General features: G+C 41.9%; 1 protein-coding gene across 4 annotated transcripts in view; it reads right to left on the reverse strand.

Moving 5' to 3' along the window:
• The window catches only part of LOC311020148 (chloride channel protein 2-like), a 118,331-nt gene that overhangs the window by 79,793 nt on the left and 23,933 nt on the right, over window positions 1-14,605 (reverse strand). For all 4 annotated transcript variants that reach the window (XM_084020022.1, XM_084020020.1, XM_084020021.1 and 1 more), the window contains exon 2: window positions 869-1,019. In XM_084020022.1, the coding sequence (XP_083876148.1) occupies window positions 869-1,019 (151 nt within the window). The remainder of the gene's footprint in view (window positions 1-868; window positions 1,020-14,605) is intronic.

The following is a 14,605-nucleotide window of genomic DNA, read 5'->3' on the forward strand; positions in this document are numbered from 1 at the left end:
ATTGCCGTCGGTTGCTCAGACTACAGTAGAATATGATGTTCAGTGACATTAAACTACAGGTTAAAAAGGTTCAGTGAAACACCGTTCCTGACCTTTTTAGAACCGCAGTGCGCCTCATTACTGTCTGCTTGGAAATATCATAGACAAGTCTGTTACATCATAGATGAGGCGACGTAAAGAAAGAGATAAAGAGCTGCTTGTGGAGAGGCAAAGTGTATTCAAACTTTAATGGGGGGAAAGAAAACCGTGGTTGTAAGCTGATTCTATTTCATGGTAAAGAAGATGAAATGATGGCTATCTGTTCTCAGTTGAAAGCGTGTTCTTGGAACATTTCCTTTGAAATTGAGGTCAATTTAGGCAGCTCGTTGTGTGTTATCTCCAAAAATTAACTGGCATTTTAACTCTAATGATGAAATTCCACATTAAGACACCAAAACCTTTAGGAACACCGTAGATTGAGATTTGTACATTTCTGCATGAATTGCATTGATTATGCTAAAGGCCATATGAAGCGGCCTCAACTATTCTGAGAAAATGCATTCTGCGATATATACGTATGTTCTTATGTTTCCATGACATAACGAGAACATGATGCCATGAAAAAGCCACAAAAAGCTTGATGAATAGCCTTTCATTAATTCAGGACACTTAGAGGATGGATGAATGGATGAATTATGCTTTTTTTAAACTCAAAAAGTGGAATAGCTTGAGTTGCTGAAGTTTAGCACAGAAGCATTAAAGCGATTCCAGGTGGTGTTGCTGGATCATCATTTTGTAGAAGCCATGTTCACCGGGATTAGTTTTTTTATTGTAGTGGATCTGCTTCAACAGGACCTGCTTCAACAGGACCGTTCGCTATGAAACTTACTGCGACACTTGGCACAGCGCCCCTTGTCGTACTCCAGCAGGTCCAGGGCCCGGCTCCGGTCGGTGACCGATCGCCTCTGCCCGCTCTCCCTCAGCCGAGCGGCCTCCTCTTTGGCGTACACCCCGAGCTCCTGGGTGTAGCGCCCATACATCTGGAAACCGACAGAGAAAGGTTGTTAGCGCAAGTATTCAATGGACACAAGCTTATTTTTCATCTTCCCAAAGGTGCAACAACCATATTGCTGATGCTACATCTTCTCCACTCATCAAATATGGCCGCTGTGTGAATGAACTGAGCCGGTGATTGAAGCAGTTGCAGATAGAGGCTGGTGTGCTAGAGGGAGAGTCAGTAGCATTTCTGCTGATTTAGGATTTGTGTTATTCTTATAATGACCTGGAGGAGCTCTGGAACATCACAGCCCTCCTAAAGGTCAGAGGTCAGCAAAAGAATAAACTGGAAAAAGATAAAGGTTGTCTTTTTTACTTTAAGGAAACACAAACACGCCCTCACAGAGTCAGCAATAAACCGAATAAAGTCTCACTGGCTCCAAACTGGTTGGGCCTCAACCTTTACCCCAACATATCAACCCACACCCAAAAGCAAAGACACGCTTAAACACAGACAAATACACACCAAAAGGAGTCGAGTCAGCGGTACATGAGACAGGAAGTGCCGAGTTGTGTACACCGCCCAGACACCAGCTACCCCTACCATGATGCCCCTGGGTGGTGGACAGGAAAGGGGACACTAATGATTTCCTCTTGGCCCGCCAGTCACAACACAGAAAACCCGCCTCAACAGGTCAATCAAGGTCATCAAGGCTGATTTTCAGCTGCATGAGAGTTGCTGATATGCAAAAGTGTGATAGTATTAAAAACAGTCAAGGATAACCAGACATGTGCAGTATCTTTGAAGCAGACACTCGTCTGCAGTAGTTTATTGCCCAATAAGTTGTGAATCAGAACGTCTGCAGACACATTTCTATTCCTAGGATTAGAATAAAAGAACACAGGTATGAAGAGTTTGATTGGCACCATGTTCAATCATTTCTGCGAAACAGATCGCACTGACGAAACATCGTCAAATGCAATAATAGACTGTTGGTGAAAAAAACACAATGGGGTGTCTCCATCAGACGAGCGTGCCGGTGTGGATTGGTACTTTTGATAAAATGGAAAAAGTTTCAGATCTGTGAGACACGAGTGAGAAACGGCGAAACCGCTTTACTTGTGATGTCTGGGAGATTGGGCCATCCAACTTCATAAGAGGCGCCGTGCATATGAGAGGGCCCAGAGGGGATGTCAGACGACATTTGGTTGTACTGATCCAACACTGGAACCAATCTGCTGTTTTTCCTGTCAGGCACATTTTATAGCTGCGCTTGTGAGTCTACAAGCTACTTTCTTATTTTCAAGTCATATGATGCACAAGCTTGTAATTCCAATTAGCTCTGTGATTTGTGTTGCTGTAGTTGTACTTGGTGCCGGTGGTGATAATGTTGTTGTTGGTGCTATCGCAGATGCTGCTGGTGTTGGTGAAAATACCACCCATATACTGTATGTGACCCATATATTATGAACCAATAATAATAAGTGATGATGACCGTGTCGATGTTGGATATATATAACAGTTGTTGAGATATTTCAGACTGGAACTCTGAACATAAAAAGCTTAGTATTAGTAAGACTGAATAGTTTTTTGTTTTTTTTATGAAAACTTTTTTAGCACAACTATTTGAAATTTGGGACAAAAAAGTTGAAAAAAAAAATAAGGATGAGTTTTCAAAGATTTAATTCAAAAATAGGTGACAATGCTAACTCTAGGTTGAATGACATAAACAAACAGGGACTTTCAAGCTCTTTAAGATGCCTTTAGTGGAAACTATCATCCATTTTAAACGGAAAATACTGGTGTGACCTTGCAATGCGTGTCAATGGTGCTCCTCTTTTTACCGACTGGTATGGTCATGTTTACACAGCAAAGCAAAAGGTACACTGCTGTTTCTGTTTTAATAATCAAATGCCCAGATTCACTAAATTTCCATGCATGTCAAGATAAAACAGACACTGGAAGCAGGCTTACGTTACTTGGAACGTGGCCCCTATGGCCTGACAGAAGAAAGTGTTTAGATAACAGACACGGGCATGCGCACACAAGGCCAAACTGTGAATGATGACATGCACACAAACGGGAGGCCTGCCGACTATTTTTAGCAACCCCCACAACACACACACACACACACACACACACACACACACACGCACACACGTTTGTGTGAATCATAAAGCTCACTGCTGTTTTATTGGTGGTTTTATTGACGTTTTATTGACGTTTTATTGACGGCGGTTCAGGATTTTAAATTGTCGGACTTTCAGTCAAAAGAGATAATCATGGACATTTACTGAAATATAGGGCAGGATAGGATGTCAAACTGTCAGAATACATGTCTGATGGGGCCTCACCGAGGACGAGTCACGATTATCCTGGCCAAAATAATATAATGGCGATTCCCGATATTATCTCAATAATCATCAAAACATGCTTAAAATGGCACTAAAACAATAATGGTATCATTTTGTCAAAAAATATTTTTTATTGGGCCACAGATAAGTAACTTTCCGAAGGACACAATCTAACATTCATTCCTCACACAAATATTAATACTGATAGCAGGCTTTTGGTCGCACCTTCCCTTGTGGCATTTGCAACAAATGTTAACACCTTTGACATCAGACAAAACTTCATAATAACTTGCTCATTTGAAGCTTACAGCGGCCTTCAAGGCTAACAAAAGATTGTAGTTGAATTCATGTTAGCTTACAGAAATGCTTCTGACCGGAGCAACATAGTCAGGCTGACAGATTTTAAATGAGAAATTGCAAAGAAGACTAAAGATAGAAAATTGGACGAGTGTGCATTCATGACAAAGTGAGGTAAGTGACCATCTGCCTTTCATACGTTAGCCATAAGAAAGCTGCCTGAGGCCGACCACGGAGCTTGAAATGATTTGTCTACACCTATCTGCATAATTGAAGCCCTTTACGCCGTCTCTCGCTGTGAAAATGTGTGCGTTTGTTGATTTATTGATATCAGAAGCAAGCGGTGTGCCTCTGTTTTTCATGCAAGTTCATTAATGAAAACTGTGTGTGTTTGTGCTTAATCCACATAAGGGTCCGCCTGCCTGTTCTAAGAGGATCACTTGATCCAAATGTTCACCTCTGCAGAAGGGGGCACCTGAAAATGCCTGAGTCAGGCTTATCCAAGGATCTGGGTTTGATATAAGTGGCTTAACTGAACTGGGAAAGAGACGATGTTCTGTTCTAGAGGGGTAAGACAGCGGAGGAGGGGTCTCCCAGGTTCTGTCAAGGAGTTATTAGTTGGTACAAAGCGGCCATTCCATGGCAGGATTTGATCAAATTTAGCCATTATGAGTTCAGATTGAGATTATACTCATCAATTCCTGTTCTTGGAATCTATCCGGTTGAGGTAAACATATTCTCTCTTTCTTATTACATGCAAGTTGGCTCTACTTTGTGTACTTGGGTTGCACACGCTACTGTTAGCGGATTCTCAGCCAATATGAGTACAACTAAGAGCATCTTTAGATAGACTTTCACCCTTGACCCTTCACGCATGAAATTACTTTTATGCAGTGGATGCATTTGCTCAATCAATCATTGTCAATTAGAGCTATACTTTAGAGCACTATGATCAACACAATGCAAGTGTGGACACTTTCATAACCAGTGATGTAGACCAAAGTGCACAATGAATCCAAACTTGAAAGAATAGATAAGCAAGATTTTAAATAAAACTTCTAAAAAAGTTGAAGCATTTCTTGATGAATTCCTGTTCATAAACAATGTGGATCTGGTTCCAATTTAGAAACAAAAGGATTCATTGACTGACAAGCCTCAAAATACTCCGCTGCATCCATATTAAAGTACGATATGGTAGTAGGAAAGGAATGAACACAAACAGTGGGAAATGGAGGAAAAGTCTAGAAGGGAAACATTTTGGGGAGCGATTTGGGGTTTCTGACATCAAATGCCAACCGCTGTTTTGCCCAAGATGCCATTCTGCATGGCATTCAAGGCCACATTCATGATCACCAACCCTAAGTTTTAATTAAGTACGTAGACTTCAAACAGGACGGAAACTCAAAAGACCCGGGAAAAAAAAGAGGGCAGAAATAGACCTCCTCAGATGCCCTTCAAACTCACATCTGAGCAGAGGAAGAAAACAAACAGACCCATCCAGAACAAAGGCATTACTGGTTGAAAGCCTATCATTATGTTGAGCATAGTCTCTGCTGAGCCTGCCCGCCTGGGTTAATTGATTCCAGATGAACGGGTTGTCCTGGAATCATTGTTTTGGCCGCTGGGGCAAAGGTAAGGGCATGGTTGACGAATACGCTGGCATTGATACGAAGGGTATCAGCCGCTGGGGGAACCGGGAGAGACTCTGAAGCGAGATACTTAAAAATGTTAATTATTGCGAGGCCATGAGACATTTCCTACTGAGACTTTGATTTTTAACATTGAACATATAAGAAAGTCCAGGTCAATGACTAACTGACAAATCTGCAACAAGTGGTCCTCTCCTTCGCCAAGAAAAGAACCATAAATAAGCCTCCAGGGTCAAGTGACCTTGTTTAATGGCACATATAATAATAGGTGAGCTGACAGGTGAGATAAGTCCCACTGCTGTCCTTGACCTTTTTATTCATTATAGTCTTGCAGAAGTTCTGCAGAGAGTAGGTTGAAGGAGGGAAGAACTGTTGAGAGATAACAGCCGAATCCAACGTGTTGGGAGGGTAAATTAATCCAAATCTATTCATCAAGTTCTGTGTAATACATCGGCCAATAGATTACACAAGATATGATACTTAACTCAAGATAATAAACCTAAAATAGAGCTCTCCTACATAAATATTCAAGAACTTAAAGTAACAACCTCTGTCACTATTTGTAAACATTTCACAAACTCATGTACTACAGAATCGCCGGTTCAAAAAAGTCCTTGAAGTACTATACACCGGATTGAAGGTCAAGAATTTAACATCAGTAATGTAGGACTTCTCTGGCAAAGCTGTTTTTTGATTCAATCGTGATACAACGATAAACACAACAGAGGATAAGCAAAAGGGGTCATGGTTTATGATAAGAAAAGTCCAGAGAGGGACAGAGAAAGACTTATGTAGACAAAGGTCCTGATTGTCTCTGGGAGCCAATCACAGAGCTCAGCTGGAGCCACACCTTCCTCTGGTTCAGCCAGACAGAATGGTTAATGAGTGAGCCAAACAGCTGGTACACATACACACACACACAAACACACACACACACATTCCATTATTTGTTCACTCAATGTAAACTATTTGCGCTTAAAATGTTTTTTGCAAAGAAATGTGATGTTTTTGTGTCCTAAACAAACGTTTCGTTGGTTTTCCTGCAGTGACAGTGGCCCCTAGATGAGAGCATGCATCCTGAATCCATATTAATGCTGGTCATTTAGCTAGTGCAACATCCATGTGGGCAGGCACCAAAAAATGGTTTGGTTTCATCACTTCAATTCCAACGGCAACACCGACAGCTCACCAGTGGGGACAATGTTAGCTGTTGCTAAGTTTGCTAGCTTCCACTCTCTGATTGGAACACATGATGGGTCTTCCCAAATGTGAAATACAACGGTCAATGGCCTGTGACGATAATAAAATATGAACGACTTATTGTACAATACATGGACATGATTTCTATATTTTTTACGTCAGTGACCCATGGTACAGTTTGTGAACATGATTTTGATAGCTTTTCCATTATGATGTGTATGATGTGTGGACATGACTTCCATTGTGTTTGCATGTCTGTTTGTCTACATTTTAACCAACATGATGCCAGAATAAACAGCAGCAGCATCATGAGACCTGGACATGATGCAGACTTTGCATATTTTTGTTAAAGCCTGAGATTACATTTTATTTCATGTTTTATTTAGCATAATTCGTTCACATGTGAACATTCTGAGAATGAATAGTTCACCACTCTTTGAAAGGATGAAACTGCATTATTATAATACTATATTATCATATCAGTGGCATGAAGTGGTTTTAAAATGACTATGGCGAGTACATATGGGACATATTGTCCAATAAAAGCAGTTTATCATGACAGGCCGAGGACAAAAGTTTTAAATGTAACCAGCTTTATGTGGCTTGCTGCAAAAGAGGAAACATACAATATATGACGGGCTCCGACCAACACCGGCTCTCAAATGTCAGTCAACAGGAAACACCCGCCCAACAAAATATTTTTTATTATATTTTGATTTGGAAGAGCTGCTGTTAAACACTGTTTAACAACTATTTTTTATTTTCAAATTTTTAAGTAAAATTACCTGAAGATACCTAAGTACGAAGGTATTGTGGGGCCACTGGGAAAAGGGAAGAGCTGGTGTGCGTGTGTGTGTGTGTGTGTGTGTGTGTGTGTGTGTATGAGTGTGTGTGTGTGTGTGAGAGAGAGAGAGAGAGAGAGCTGGCTATAGACCAAATAGTCAACCCCAAGTGACCAGGAGCCTCAGTGCCCGAGTCCAGCACGCCACTATTCACTTCAGATAATGAGCTCCCTGACAGCAAGTGTGTGTGCATGCGTGTTGACTTCTAACTCTGTGTGTGTGTGTGTGTGTGTGTGTGTGTGTGTGTGTGTGTGTGTGTGTGTGTGTGTGTGTGTGTGTGTGACAAAAATGGAAAAGGACATTGGTTTAGATCACTCAAAAGCGAAAGTAGATAAGACAGTGTTTTTCCGTCAACCTTCCTTTAAAAAAAAACCTTCATCCATACAATAACAGGTAGAGGAGGGAGTTCAACACACGCCTTTTCCTGCTGTTTTTTATGTTTGTGTGAGTGTGTGTGAGTGTGTGTGTGTGTGTGTGTGTGTGTGTGTGTGTGTGTGTGTGTGTGTGTGTGTGTGTCAGCACACTGTGGGAAGGAAGGAAGAAGAGAAATGGAAAGAATCATTGTGCAATTAAGCTAAAGGGGAGGCCTGGGTGAGGGAGCGAAAGAAGAAAGGGTAAGGAACGAGGCTGTGTGGGACAGGGGAAGGAATTTGATGGCGTGAAAAAATGCTTCGCGACTCACAAGGACCAAATTGTGGTGGAAAACACACAGTTTGTTTGTAAGTGCATCTTATCTAACACTACAGCTCCTTTGTCTTACTGTGATAGCTGGATTTTTGAAGGAGACACTATATTGCCAAAAGTATTCACTCACCCATCCAAATAATCAAAATCAGGTGTTCCAATCACTTCCATGGCCACAGGTATGTAAAAGCAAGTACCTAGGCATGCAGACTTTTTCTACAAACATCTGTGAAAGAACGGGTCGCTCTCAGGATCTCAGTGAATTCCAGCGTGAATTACAGCACATCAGCTGAAGCAACATAAGGTTTATGATTTAGGATAGGGGAGTTTTATTCTGCTATTTGCATTTGACGGGACGGAACACGACTTATTCTTTATTTGTCCGGACTGCAAATAATAAAAAAGCTGCCAATAAAGTCCTCCATACTCCACCGATTTGACATTGCACTAACTACGTTCGACCCGTGATGAATAGTTTGCTTGTTTTGCTGTAAAGAACCGTTTTTACCCTCTTCCTTGTCAAAACCGAGTGCCTACGTTTTCCACAATGCAACTGGGTCAGAGACTTGGGTGTTATACTGGTAATGTAGTTTGAGCCATTAGCCAGGAGCAGCTGTTTGATCATTTGTAATAGAGATGCTCCAATACGGAGTCCGTTACTGACTCAAACAGCTGGATTGGGTATCTGTGACAATGAGGCGATCTGAAATCGGATACCATTAGTTTAATGAATTTCAATTCATTCAAGCTCACCAGCTATGTATTGATTTGCTATAATTAGTTTTACATACAGCCTATTAATTAAATAAGTCCATCCTACCGTTCTAACTCAATGTCACCACATTTTTGTATTTTCAACAACAACAGACTCATGTGACATCACTTGACGCAGTAAGCAGGAGTTAGTCACTTAATAAACACGTCTTATTTTTCTCACTCAGCCAATAACTTTACCAAGTTTCATGTGGGAACAGCGGGGCTGCACTCGTAAAACAGTTTCAGCAGAGAAGAAGGGTTTGAATGAGGAGAAAGGCCGAGGGAGCGAGACGTGGAAGGATGTACAGTAAATAAAGATTTCCCAATCGTCCTGCGGGGGCACGCCGGGGTGCTAATGGAGAGGCTTGTGTGCTTGTGCCAGGCTGCCATGCCAACCCTCTGGGCCTCTCTTACACCGAGCCAGGGCTGGACAAACATTGGTGAAAAGAAGGTAGGACGGATGGATGGAGGGATGACAGAAGAAATAAGAGGCAGGAAAAGCTACAGGAGGTGAGAAAAAGCAGCGGCGCGATGATGGACGCACTGCAAAGAGAGGTAAAGAAAAAAAACGAAAGGAAAGGAGAGAGAATGGGTTAAAGTGAACGTCGGGGGGGGCGTTTGGCACTACAGAATCCATTCTGCAATGTGAGCTGAATTTAGATTTTAACTGTGCATTCGGGAGGGGGAGGAGGAACAAAAAAAGATGGAGGGAGGGAGAAGAGAGGAGGAATGAAAGAGTGCAGCTGAGAACGTCGGAGAAGCGGCTGGTGATTAATGACAGAGCCTTCACACCTGTCCGACGTTAGCGCTATAGGGAGAGCAAAGAAACGCTATGAATTCACGTGCACACACACACACACACATACACTATCCTACAGCATCTCATATTTCTACTCCAGCTTGTGCAACATACATATTCATTTTAATATGATTATTCAGTCCAATAAGCTGCAGTCTCCGAGAAGACAAAGTAAACACTCTCTCCTCTCTGCATCCGTGACGTGCAGACAGAAGAGCACTGATGCCGTACTACAGTGACAGCATGAATCTCCATCTCTCTCTCTCTCTCTCTCTCTCCCCCTCTGTCCATTGCTGCCTCGTTCTCTCGCTCCAATAATCAGTTCCAATGGCAAGCTGGCAGCTGCACATTGGTATTATTGCCACGTCTTGACCACTGACCACAAGAACGGCCACAGACCCAGCAGAGCACTGATCTTCACCTGAGGACCGTGTGTGTGTGTGTGTGTGTGTGTGTGTGTGTGTATGCGTGAGAGCAGCAGGTGTACTCTCTTATTGCCTCATTTAGAAAACCCATATTTACTTGAGCTCATTCAGTTCTGCTGGCTAATCGCCCTCCTTTCCTGCTCCTTCCCCAACAGCCCGATCCCTCTCATTGCAAGATTTTAAGTCACTCGTGTCATCTCAAGTTGTATTTACTATCAACAACGGATCAAACGGCCGCATGCAAGAAGATACAAGGTCTCCCTGCTATCGATGGACCCACAGGAAAGCATTCCTCCGACTCAGCTCTGCGTTTTAGCACCCGTCGGCTCATTGTTTTGGTTTTCCGGCCTCAACTTTACGGTTTGTTTGTTTTTCGGTTTATTTTTGGTTGACTCCTACCACACTCATCCGCACTGTATCCAGATGCAGCAGCCAGCTGTTTTTTTTTTTTTTTTTAGAAAAGCTCCCCACATACACTGTCAGGTACCTTCCCAGCAGCAAGAAGCAGACAGACCAAGTCAGTAATTAGCTGGGTGAATTTGCAGGAACAGAGCTAAACATTTCCATCAGCATGTGGTGGAGAACAAAACGGAGCTAAAAACACCTAAAATAGGTTAGCCATATCAATGTAAAGGACTGATATGAACATCATGTCACTTTTAAATCATTTCTTTAAGTTTTGTTATTGACTGAATCTTTTCCTTCAGCAAGAATAAACCCACAGGACGCCATGATGACACTCAGATGGACGAAATTATTTCCAATATTAAAAATCTACTCAGATGAGGAAGCCTGAATTCTGGTAATGGAATATTTTGGATCAGTAATTAAAAACAAATTACAGGAAAAGATGAATATTATATTCTGCTTCATGCTTGATGTGTATTCAAAAAAACTTATCTTATATTGTAGGGATGTATTATTCAGCTAGTTTGACTCACTTTTCAAGCTCTAGACAAAACTAGCCCATATTTTCACGTTCATGTAACCAAAATATTTCCGATTTTTGTTTTGCATTCTTAGGAAGGCGCATGCAGGTTATCATAAAAAACAAGCCTAAAATAACAGCAATTTGTTTTCATCATCACAGCAGGCGGTCAGGGAGCTTGCCGAAGCGTGGAATGCTCCATCCTACAAAACCACGGCTATCTGGGTGCAATACCAAGTTGTTAGGGAGTCCCAGGTTGAAAACAGCAGCAATAAATGAAATTTTCTCCTAAACTTGAAAGTTCATACTCTCCATCACACTGTAAAATGCAAAGTTTGGTGACATGATGAACCCGAGACCTGCAGCAGCAGAATAAGATCCTTCTCAAATTGTTCCGCATGTCGTTATTCATCGTGAATCAACCTCGTAATGAATAACTAAAGCTGCTTTTATGCCACGTAATGAACATGCTTTTTGAAAAAGTATTCATGACAAAAACAAGTGTTGTGCAAATTAAGCACATGGAGAAAAAGAAACACTCCCAGTGTGTAAAGTCCTTAACTTGATTAAGTTTGTTTCACATTGGTTAAAGAGAAGAAAAGTTTGGTTTGGATGAATTAATTTTGAAAATACACTACAGAATCATGGCCAACAGAATTCAGTGTTCTTGTTACAGTGAAACAGCCTTTAAATTGTTATTTGGACAAAAGGAGTTCAAGAGTAAAATAGTTAATTAAAAGTCTCATAATGAAATAGTCCCAGGTGGTTTAACTGCTTCTTGAAGCAGAGTGAGAAGGTTCACAGAAGGTTCACGGCATACTGGGAAAGCTAATATTGTCATAATGCAGTTTCTCACAGTATGTTTTCTTTCCTTCATCCCATCCCATCCCTCTCTCTCTCTACCGCGTTGTTTTCCCATCACACACACACACACACACAGTCAAAGTGAGGACGCCGCAGTGAGCAGGGAGGGTGCCGTGATGTCAGCAGACAAGACGTTCTGGTGGCCAGATTCCCATTAGAGGACTTGTTCAGGTGACATGGCTGACGGCAGTGTACCGTGACTCAACCAAGCTCGCATTCAAAGCCTCAGCATGACTTGCAGAGTAAAAATTTTGAAAAAAGAAAAGAAGAAAAAGAGAAAAAAATCATTCCCTTCACCGTGGTCCTTGTGGAAAAGAGGGACTGAAGGTAAAATGAGCGGAGTGTGTTAAAAACTGTTCCATTATAAGTCAAATCAATCATCGGGGCTCACACTCTGCACTCCATTTAATGCCGTCACACTTCAATCAACAAATGACTGGATGCATAACATCAACAGATTTTATGTTTGAAAGTGAAAGCTTTCCCATATCACCATCATAGGAAGCAGATTCATTATTTGGGCTCCTGTTTGAGTGTCGCTGGATCACAATGTGGAATGGTGAAATGGTAAATTGACTCTATATAGCACATTTTCTACTGGGGCTGGGTATCACCACGGATTTCTTAAATCGATTCAATTCTGATTCACAAGGTCCGGATTCGATTTAATCTCTGATTCGATTCAACATCGATTCGGTGAGGGGTATTTCAAGGCTTTGCTTTTGTCCAGCTCTTCTCTGTCTTCATAGTTTTTTGAATCCGAAATGCAACCAAACATCTGTCTTTAGGCTTGGCGGTGCCTTCAGTGGAGCAGCTCCTCCCCATGTTTTGGTTCATTACTACTAGTCCAGTGATCCTCACTATTTTTTCCAGTAAAGCCACTTATAAGACACTCCACAACAGAGCCACCTCAACTGCAAAATACCAAAAGCCATCTCCAACCAAGCATATCTGCTTACTTATTTGTCATCCCACTTAACATACAGTGTATGTAATGCATCCAGCTATTATTTAGGGCCCTATGAAATCCGTTTTCATTTTTTCCATCAAAATTAAGACATATACTGAAGAAACATTCTAGTAGTTCCATAACTGTCTTCATGATGTGTGTGTGTGTGTGTGTGTGTGTGTGTGTGTGTGTGTGTGTGTGTGTGTGTGTGTGTGTGTGTGTGTGTGTCTCAGCCCCGCCCCTTGGTGAAACAGACAGAGAGCAGAGACGCTGGATGAAGCGGTGTCCCATTAATTACACTTATAGGGCCCTACTATTAATGTACCATTGATGCAAGCCACAAATTGAGGCTTGGCGAGCCGCGCAATGAGTAACGCTGTACTAGTCTCTCGCCGTTAGTCTTCACGTATCCACGGGAAAAGCCATGGTTGCAGTCGAATAGTCATAAAAATCAGTCCTAACTCCTATTCCTTGACCTCTGGGGAAATGTCACGGGGTCAAGGAAAGGCGATAGGAGAACTCAGAAGGATTTAGGAAAAGATGACCGTGGTTCTCAGAGATCCGACCAGACTTTCACTAAGCTACGTCATTATAATGGCTGATGATTGACAGCTGATGATCGACACCAGCGATTGACGTGCGTCTGCGTTGGAGAAACTACAATAATGGACTACAAAAAGCGCATCGTCTACTTCTTCCCATGTTGGTTCTATAAACAGCTGGTTCACTGACCGGCTTCAGGTCCAGCAGCTCCTCCTTCCTGTTTGACCGGTTGCTTTATTTATATTTCATTTGTGGTTTTAGTTCAGTTTTTGTCAAATTTGTAACATGATTGAAAGAAATAAAAATATTATTAAATTATTATCAGTGTCCACACATTTATCAACACTATTCCAATTACTATATGTCTGCATGAAAGTTTTCATGAACGGCCGAGGTGTGCGGCACTTTAAATGTTGCTCTCGCAAAGAATTGTGGGTCGGCGTGATCTCCTTTCCTTTCGTATGGAGGTCCGTTGTATCCGTTCCCAAAGGAGATCTGAAAGAAACATTGGAGCTCATTTCCTTTGCATTTAGAGGATTCCAACAGCTCTTATCATGGCGGCCACTTGTTTACTTCCGGGTCACTTCTTCAGTTAGGAACCTTCCTAACCTTCCTAATAGACTATTCAACCGCAGCCCGTATATTAAAAGATCGACCCTGGGATTTTATTAATCGATATTGGAAAATTCAAATGAAGATGGATATTCATCAGAAAATCGATTATTTGAACCCAGCCCTATTATCTACATTGTCCACCTTAACAGTCTCTCATTCAGCCATTCACACACACACACACCCCGTGTTACAAAGGTTCTGGCCTGCCCGTCAGGTTAAACCTTTGATTAGCCGCTCTGCCTCCTGAGCCACGGTCACCTTTTGATGATGGAGTCTGCTGTGATTGTGTGCCAATTCCCCATTCTTCCTTTTCTTAGTGGACTTTCTTGCTTGTTATAACTTCGGTAACAGTTGCTGGATTCACTACATCACGAATGCAAAAATGTCGACATTCAACGTATCCCTGGTTTATGTTGTTATGACATTGTGGCTTATATATGAGCTTATATTGTTGCTCTCACTAAGACTATGAGCTGCTGTTTGGCAGAACGCAAGACTGTCTGAATTTTGAGAGAATAAAGCGGAGTTCAGATTTACCTGCTTCTATTAACGTGCAGTGCGATAGAACATTGACGCGTGGCATACTGAGATGCACGGAGAATCGTTGGCAGGTGAATCACGATCGCATGGTGAGGCGGGGGAAGATTCCCAGTTCTAATAATACAAGAAGAGTGAAAAAGGGAGCGATGAATCAATGACGATCCAAGATGACATTAAAAAATAG

This window comes from Eutrigla gurnardus (assembly GCF_963514095.1).
Source record: "Eutrigla gurnardus genome assembly, chromosome: 10".
NCBI classification, from domain to species: domain Eukaryota; kingdom Metazoa; phylum Chordata; class Actinopteri; order Perciformes; family Triglidae; genus Eutrigla; species Eutrigla gurnardus.